The sequence below is a fragment of the Carettochelys insculpta genome, chromosome 6, assembly GCF_033958435.1.
Source record: "Carettochelys insculpta isolate YL-2023 chromosome 6, ASM3395843v1, whole genome shotgun sequence".
NCBI lineage: Eukaryota > Metazoa > Chordata > Testudines > Carettochelyidae > Carettochelys > Carettochelys insculpta.
Window position 1 is genome coordinate 124,057,085 of NC_134142.1, and position 9,735 is coordinate 124,066,819.

Here is a 9,735-nt window from a genome sequence, read left to right on the forward strand (position 1 = left end):
CTCTCAATTACACTGGTATAACTCCAGACAAATGTCAATAATTCCAGCAGTGTTAATGTGGAGTCTGCTGGAGCATAGCTCAGATTTCATACCATCCCACCACTGATCCAAGGTACCATGTCTGAGACCCTTGCGCTTAAGCCTGGGGTCCTTCCCTCAATACTGCTTCTCCCTAACTGGGCAAATTTGGGCCAGTCCCCAGAACACCTTATATCTGAGGAACTCTAGTTGAACAATGAATTATATGAAATTAACACGCTGCTGTAAAGTTCTTTGAAAGCTATAGATTATAAACGCTGTGTGCTATAGTGATTCGCACTTTCAGTTCTACACCAATAGTGTCAATTTTTCTCCATGGTTTCTTTTCCTCTTCACCTGCAAATAGCTCACACTTAATGCTCTGGTCTCTGTCTCTGGCTGCTTCATGAACAAGAGAATCACAAGCCGCTTTGCAGTATGATACCATACAACACTAACCTCTAGGTCACGAGGCCTAGTGATGCTAAACAGAATGTGTGTCTTGCCTGTCCAGCACCCTCCTGGATAATACTAGCTCGTATAAAATCTGCCATTTTATTAATAGAAAATGAAATGTGTAAATCCTCTTTTCAGGCAAAGGTTCCCAAGTATTTCAATATATAAATACATAGGCCTCGGTAAAACAACAAAACACATGTAGTGACTACAGAAATATTTTAAGTAGGGCAGATAACTGTCCTCAAAAATCGTAACTCTCACTGTGTACAAGCTGCCTGGCACCTTGTGCAGCACATCGTTTTATTGGTTCAGGGTCAAGCCATGTGATGCGGATGGGTGCAGGAATATTCCAGACTTTGTGGAGCCTCCAGAGGGAGGGAAGGGAGGTGATGTGGTGGTCAGGACAGCAGGTAAACAGCTGAAAAGAAGTTTCTTGTACTACCAGACAAGCAAGACCCCGCCCACAGCCTCGCTGACTCATGGTACAGGAGGCCAGTGGCTGGCGTCAGGCAGTGCAGAAAAAAATAGGCAGCTAGAAGGGGTATGCACAGAAGTACACATCCCACAGTTGCTCTCTTAGCAAAGCAAAAGAAAGAACACTTTTCAGCCTCTCATGACCCTACAGCCACTGGCTTCCAGGTGCCGAATTATAATGGTCGTGTTGCCTAATTCCTATGTAACTGAGAGCAGTGGAGATGTAAGAGGCCAGAGCAGAGAACTGTGGTGCATTGTGGGGCACATATAGGACATCTGTGGAGACTAATAAATTTGATCTAAAGACATGCCACATCCTCACTACCTTTCATTTGTATTCTTAAATTCTATTAGAACGATACACCTGTTAGGTTATTTCAATTTTAGGATTTCAATGTCACGTCAAATTTAGTGGTCCATAAATCAAGCTAATGGAATTTACAATAAGGACAAACACTGGGAAAAATTGGGCTAACTGATTTAAAATCGATTTTGTCTCATAGTGTAGACACAGCCAAATGTAGATTTCTCATACATAATCTTCTTCCTGCACAAACATGGAATCTTAACCAGTTGAGATATCATTGAACTTGGATAACACCTGGCTAAGGCATCACTTTGCCATTTGTTTCTGAGGAACTGCTTTCTCCCTGCTTTTCTGAACTTGCAAGAGCTCGATATGTTATACAATAGAATCTTACATACTCAGTTGCCACTCACATTTTGTCAGAACAATGGCGATCAGCAGATTATGAACTTTATGTAAAGAAATAGGGGCTGTGTTTCAACTCTGTTAAATGAAGGTTTTACACCATTCATCTGCCACTGCCCTGAAAATGATTGTCTAGTAGATAGAACATTAGACTAGAAGTTTTTAATTTGGTTCTTACTTCCTGACTTTACTGAGGACCACCTGTGTGACCTTGAAGCAAGACATTAATTTCCTCTGTGCCTCAGCTTGTCATTTGTGAACCAGAGATAATATTGTGCACCTAACATGGATGTTATGACCCTCAAAACAATAAAGATTTTGAAGTCCTCACAGGTAGCAAGTTGATGATGTTACAAGGCAAGAAAGTATGATTACTCCCATTTAGAGGTGAGCAAAGAGAGGGAGAGAGAAATAAAGATGCAGATTTTCACACTGGTCCACGGCACACTGAATTAGAAAAAGCTGTTAAAAACACTGCTGCCAAGTAATTAGAATAAGAATATTCAACTACGTATGGTAAATGCCAACAGATCTATTTTATGTATTTCCAACAATTCCTGCATTCTTACAGGATTACTTTAATTTTCACTCCAGAATGTGAAAAATAAAAATAAATAAAAATAAAAATAAAAATAAAGTTGCTAATGCATAGGGTTAATATATTCATTTTGTGATTATAGTGAATGGAATTATGAGGGTGCCTTGATGTGAAGTATCTATCGTCATCTACTGTGAGCATCAGCAAACTCTGGAGCATTTTATCCATTCAGTAATGTTGCCTATAAGAAGCCAAGATCAACTGGTGTGGGAGTTTTGAAGCTTCACCCGCTTGATGCTATGGTACCAATACCTAGATAGAGCCTTGAAATCATTCTTCTAATTTTCAACTTTCAGTAGATTAACCCTTACTTAGATGTGTCTAGGAATGTGTGAATTTCTTAGAGACTAATTTTTTCTTCTTCTTCTTCTTTTTTTTTTTTTGTAAAAAACAATGGCATTTTGGTTCACTTGGAACTATTCACAAATGTGTCAGAAATTCTTCAGAGAACTTTGTCCCAAATTCTTGTGTGTGTTTCAGGAGAAAGATTTAGGCTTCGATCAGACAAAATAAGGGGACTGTGGTGCACCCTTACGTTGCAGTGGTTTGGTCTGTCTAGTGAGCATCTGTGTGGTGTCACATCCAGATTCAATTCCCTTCTCATCCAATGCTGGGCAAAGATGTGCACTTAGGTTTCCTGCATTTTTGGAGCCATGGGGCAAGAAGCTATTGCAGTCTGAGTTCTCATTCTGTCTTTGCAAAGTTGTTTTACTGTGTAAGTCAAATTAAAGAACTGTTGGAACAGAAGCGTGAGGTTGAATATCTCCCCTCTAGGTCAGTTCCCTGATCAACCAAGCAATAGAATCATTCTGTCTCCATGGCCCTGATATTCTTCCCCAGGTTTAGTCAGAGTGCCACGGCATCAACAGTAGAGGCTGAGGATATATTTAGACTACTGGGTAAATCAATAGTACTTCAGTCAATGAAGCAGTGTTTACTTAGCAGATCTAGTGCTTATGAAATTAGTGGGAGAGAAGATTCCCATTGACATTTTTACCCCAGCCCCCCTCAGAGGATTTTTCTCAGAACTCATCTACCTGACCATCAGGTGATCTACGCTACTCCGCTTCAGTTGCATAACTGTTGCCATAGCATGGTGTGCCCAAGGAGCAGATGCCACTGTAAGTCAGAGTTGGTTAGGACAACTTCAAATAGCATGATGTAAATCAGCATACATCAGGAGCATTCACCAGCCCTGAGGAAGATCCAGGACGCAACACAGCCAGTTCCCAGCACACTCCCCAGCAATGTATGAGCCCCACTTTCAAATGGATTCAACCTATTAGACTGTGGTGGGATTGACTTTTGTCTCCCAAAATTTCATGCGAGTCCTTTAACCAAAGCTCTCTTTAATTTTTTATATCCATGGGTGGAATAAATTTTGTTGTGCACGTAGGCATGTGTGGTTATACATCACCAATATATACAAATGCTACCCACTGTGGGTTCCTGTGGGAACTCTGCTAACCAGGTAGGTGACACCTAAATCTCTCCTGCACAATCACCTACACTAAGCCTACAATTAATATTGGCTGTAACCACTGTAGTAAAGCCTACCAGAAAAAGCAAAAAAGCAGTCAAGTAGCACTTTAAAGACTAACAAAATAATTTATTGGGTGATGAGCTTTCATGGGACAAACCCACTTCTTCAGATCATAGCCAGACCAGAACAAACTCACAGACTAATAGGACTATCTCTCTGTCACTACCTGGAAAGCAAGCTTCATCACTGCCTCTTCCACTCCCATCCGTTGTGTCAATCTAGCCCTTCACTGGCTTCACTTTTACATTGAAGCATAACAAGAAAGAAAAGAAATGTTCCATTTCTGGGGATGTAAAATGTTTCCTTCCTTCCTAAATGAAATGTTGGTCAATATTTTTGATTTGCCAAATGTGTAGGGAATTTTCAGATTTGGATACGTTCGAGATGAATAAGCAGCTGTGAACTAAAAAATCAGCTATTGGGGTAGCTCCATCCATTTCTTGCTCACTGATCTCTGAGCCATACCATTCCCAGAATCCCTACACTTTATGGCTAACCTGGAACAATATTTCCTTAGCTCTCATCCCCTAGCACCCCTCCTCTACTTGTGCTACATTGATGACATCTTCATCATCTGGGCCCATGGGAAAGAAACTCTTGAAGAGTTTCACTGTAATTTCAACAGTTTCCACCCTACTATCACCCTCAGCCTGGACCAGTCCACACAAGAGATCCACTTCCTGGACACTAGAGTGGAAATAAGTGATGGTCACATAAACACCACTCTATACCGGAAAATCATGGACTGCTATGCTTACCTATGTGCCTCTTGGTTCAGTCCAGGGCACACCACATGATCCCCTGTCTACAGGCAAGCACTAAGGTGTAACTGTATTTGCTTCAATCCCACAGGGACAAACACCTACAACACATTTACCCAGGTTTCCTAAAACAACAATACCCACCTAAGGAAGTGAAGAAACAGATTGACAAAGCCATACATGTATCCAGAAGCCTGATACAAGGCAGGCCTATTAAGGAAAATAACAGAACACCACTGGTCATCACATACAGCCCCCATCTAAAACTGCTCCAGTGCATCATCAGTGATCTACCACCCATCCTGGACAATGGTCCTTCACTGACACAGGACTTGGGAGGTAGGCGAGTCCTTGCCTGCTGACAGCCTGCCAACCTGAAACACCTGAAATAAATTCTTACCAGCAACTATACATCACACAATACTAACTTTAACTCAGGAACCAATCCCCACAACAAACCACAGTGCCAACTCTACCCACATAACTACACCAGTGATATCATCACTGGACCTAACCACATCAACCACACCATCAGGGGCTCATTCACCTGCACATCTACTAATGTAATATATTCCATCATGTGCCAGCAGTGCCCCTCTGCCATATACATTGGCCAAACTGGACAGTCTCTATGTAAAAGAATAAATGGACACAAATCAAGTATCAGGAATGGTAATGCAGGAAAACCTGGAGGAGAACACTTCAGTCTCCCTGGACACTCAGTAGCAGATTTAAAAGAGTCATCTTGCAACAAAAAAATTCAAAAACAGACTCCAAAGAGAAGCTGCAAAGCTGCAATTCATTTGCAGATTTGACACCATTAATTAAGGACTGAACAGAGACTGGGAGTGGCTGGCCAGTTACAAAAGCAGTTTTTCCTCTTTTGGCGTTCACACCTCCACATTAGCTCCTGATAGTGGGCCACATCCTCCCTGACAGAACTGAATTCGTCAGCACTGGCCTTCCTCTTGACTGGAACTCCCTCCTTTTCATGAGCCTATATAATTAGACCTTCCTGTGGAATCTCCACTACATTGCATCTGACAAAGCGGGACTTTGCCCGTGAAAGTTTACGCTCTAAAATATCTGTTAGTCTATAAGGTGCCACAGGACTTTGTGTTGTTTTTGCAGATACAGACTAACACAGATACCTCTCTGATACACTTTGGACTCTATAATATATTCCCACAGCACTAAAAGCAACAAACCAGAGCAAAACCACTGATGGTGCTTAAATATCAAGTGTCTTATATGATTTTATTTCTCTGTTTAATTTATGTTGCAGAAAAGAATCATACTTCCTGTGCTATTTTGTATGCAGTTCAGGGAAAACTTTCACAGAGGATGAACACACACTGTGCTCTTCCTTAGAAACCACGCTGCTGTTTGTTTTGTTGTTCTCTTAACAGGAATGAAGGCCATTGTCATGTAAATCATATTCTTCCTTATACTGTATGGACATAAAATAAGTGACAAACTCTGCAAGAACTTCCTTGGCTTCAGCCATAGAAATCAAACAGGTCATAATGAAACCAAAGCAGCTACAAAAAAAGACAGCTGAGCTACAAAGAAGAGGGACATTTCATACCCCAGTCTTCTTTCCAAATACAAAAAGGTCTAGGATTTCAAAGCAAATGACATACATGTATACACTCACATATGTGAAACAAGGGCCTCCTTTAATTTTGCTGGGATAATAGCCTAATGGAGCTCTGAATCCCTTTTCTTGGTTGCAGCCTGCCAACCTTGTTGGAATACAAGCAGATCACAAAAACAACAATGTAATAATGAACATTACTACCACAGGCTCAGCGAAATGACATTGGAATCGTCTAGAAAGTGAATTCATCTGTTTCCCCTCCTTCTCAACCTATCAGCAGCAAGGTGATCATATTCAAAAATTGGTTAGGAGTTTATTGATTGCTTTCCTCAGGGCCTCCTTCACCTCCCTGTTCCTCAGGCTGTAGACGACGGGGTTCAACATGGGGATCACCAGAGTATAAAACACTGAAGCTATTTTGTCCATGTCCATGGAATAGCTGGAGGTGGGTCGGAAATACATAAAAAGGAGAGTGCCATGAAACATGACCACCGCAGTCAAGTGACAAGTGCAGGTGGCGAAGGTTTTGCGTCGGCCCTCTGCTGAGTGGATTTGCATGATGGTGGAGATAATACACACATAGGAGAGGAGGATGGTCACAATGCTGCTCACTACAATGTAGCACATGGAGGAAAATAGTGCAAGCTCATTGATGCGGGTGTCAGAGCAGGAAAGCGCCATCAGTGGGGGAATGTCACAGAAGAAATGACTGATGACATTTGAGTGGCAGAACGAGAGCCGAAATGTAAAACATGTGAGTATCAGGGCATCCATCAACCCCACGGTACAGACCCCGACCACCAGCAGGTAACAACGGTCCCTAGACATGGTTACCCTATAGCCCAGTGGGTTACAGATGGCCACATAACGGTCATACGCCATCACAGCCAACAAGAGACTGTCAATGTCCACAAAAGTAATAAAGAAATACATTTGCACAGCACAGGCAGCGTAAGAAATGCTTTTCCTCTCAGCTAAGAAATCCTGCAGCATTTTAGGGCAAATTACTGAGGAATAGCAAAGATCACATAAAGACAAATTCTGGAGGAAAAAGTACATGGGGATGTGGAGCCGGGAGTCAGTTTTGATTATCAAGAACATCCCCCCATTTCCCACCAGCGTGAGAACATAAATCAATAGAAACACCCCAAACAGGGGGACCTGCAGTTCTGGATGATCTGTCAGTCCTGAGAAAATGAACTCATTCACCACTGAGAGATTTCTCTCTTCCATCTCTGAGCCAAGATCAGGCAACTACAGTGAAGTGACCAGGCGGATGGTGCAGGCAATTAATGTCTTCTCTGTAACAAATCAAGTGAAGACAAATGAAGATCAGTTTCTTAATGGGTACCATTACCAATTCTGGGGAGCCAGTTTTCCACAGAGCCAGATGTTCAGAGATTGTCATTCCAGTTAGTCTATATAATGTGCACCCAAGACAAGTGCAATGACATGCCATGTTAATCGCACACCCCCAACCACAAACCCTCCTAGTTTCTAAGACGAGGAGCAAACAATGTCTTGCAAATCTGCTGTGAGAGAATCAAGGTAAAAACATTCTCAGTTTGATGAGATTATCCCTTGGATCAAGAAGTGCTGAGAACCAGTATGTTTCAATCTCTCTTCCCTTTTTGGGGAAGGTGGGCTCTGTGGCTATATCCTTTTGGGTACCACCTGCTGACTGTGTTTTATTAAGCTTTTTTGGGTCTGCAGATGGCCTATATTAGTCTGTAAGACTATCTGGCGAATTCAGGAAAGTGCTGGCCTCACTGACTATGTAATTCCCTCTTTTTTCCACCCAATGTGCTCGTTCCCTTAGCTCATGGGTTAGGAGCTGGGATTCAGGCTTTAAGTGCTAAAGGCCTTGAATTCAAAAGCTGCTCATCACTGTGGTGTCTGTATGTCTGAGTGACTATAATGCTGGACAGTAGGACGTACCTGTTGAGAAGAGGGAGATACAGTGGTGTTTCCCCATCAACAAAATGTTCCAATTTCAAACAGTCAGGAAGTTTTATACTGAGATCTGTTTATGTGGGACATACACTTTAAGGTAACTGGGAATAACTGAGCTCAGAGAGACACAACATCTAATTAAGGTGCTCAGCCAACCAAGTCACCCTCAGCGTAACTCAGTCCTTGGAGATTAATTTGGTACCTTCTTTCCTTCTGTGTCATTAAATGATGAAACTTCTATCAGAGTTACAATGTAAAGCACGGCATAAAGTTCATCTTCCTGTTTTCAGTTCAAACCTTGTACTGTGTAGAGCTAATCAGTAAACTTTTTGTTGTTATTGAGACAAAAAGGTTTTGGCTGAAAACATAATATATCTACTCAGACTTTCACAGAGGTGCCTCAGATACTACATCCCTATCATCCAGCCTGGACTCCATCACCTGTGACACACGATGGTCTCTTCTCTAGCAGAATTACCCTGGAGCATTACCAGAGTGCCATAGCCACATAGTTTGAGAAGGAAGGATGACTGGTATTTGGACAGAAAGATGAAAAATTCCATGGAAAAGATAATTACATGAAAAAGATAGTTGAAATGAAAATCCTATAAAATTCCTCTCAAGAAAACTTTTCTACCAGCTTTAGCAATATGTTTGGAGTGAAAGGAACAGACTATTTGACAGAGCGGAAGCTCGTGCATCTACGCTAGTCTGTAGAAAAGCTTGAGACACAATAGAATCATAGAGTACTAGGACTGGAAGGGACCTTGAGAAGTCATCAAATCCAGCCCCCTGCCCTCATGGCAGGACCAAGTACTATCTAGACCATCCCTGATAGACATTTATTTAACTTGTCTTTAAATATTTCCAGAGATGGAGATTCCACAACCTCCCTAGGCAACTTATTCCAGTGTTTGACCACCCTGACAGTTAGGAACTTTTTCCTAATGTCTAGCCTAAACCTCCCTTGCTGCAGTTTAAGCCCATTGCTTCTTGTTCTATCCTCAGAGGCCAAGAAGAACAAGTTTTCTCTCTCCTCCCTTTTAGATACCTGAAAACTGCTATCATGCCCCCCCCCCAATCTTTTCTTTTCCAAACTACACAAGCCCAATTCCTTCAGCCTTCTTTCATATGTCATGTTCCCTAGACCTTTGATCATTCTTGTTGCTCTTTGCTGGACCCTTTCCAATTTCTCCACACCTTTCTTGAAATGGGGTGGCCAGAACTGGGCACAATACTCCAAATAAGGCCTAACCAGCACAGACTAGAGCAGAAGAATGACTTCTCATGTCTTGCTCACAACACACATGGTAATGCATCCCAGAATCATGTTTGTTTTTTCTGGAAACTGCTGATCTCTTCTCAGTTATTCCTAGTTTCAGAATCACCCCCATTCTACTCAAACAGGTGGAATTTGGAACCTATGGGCTATATAGGAGTTCTCCCAATGAGCAACCCCTCCTTTGTTCCATCCATCCATCCATCCATCCCTGAGTATAATATTGTATGTCCTTTCTTTGCTAGATCACCCCACCAAACTATGAAAACAAAAAAAGGAGACATGTAGCACTTTAAAGACTAACAAAATGTTATCAAAATTGGTGAGCTGATACTTGT

At 41.9% G+C, this 9,735-nt stretch overlaps 1 protein-coding gene across 1 annotated transcript; it reads right to left on the reverse strand.

Annotated features, from left to right (window-relative positions):
* Positions 1 to 6,459: 6,459 nt before the first annotated feature.
* Positions 6,460 to 7,398, reverse strand: LOC142014082 (olfactory receptor 5AR1-like). Its single transcript, XM_074996107.1, has one exon. The coding sequence runs from the start codon at positions 7,396 to 7,398 to the stop codon at positions 6,460 to 6,462; it is 939 nt and encodes a 312-aa protein (XP_074852208.1).
* Between the last annotated feature and the right edge of the window lie 2,337 nt (positions 7,399 to 9,735).

What these genes read in the sequence shown, in the direction of transcription:
- LOC142014082 (XM_074996107.1), bottom strand. Translation starts at nt 7,398, where the DNA reads ATGGAAGAGAGAAATCTCTCAGTGGTGAATGAGTTCATTTTCTCAGGA.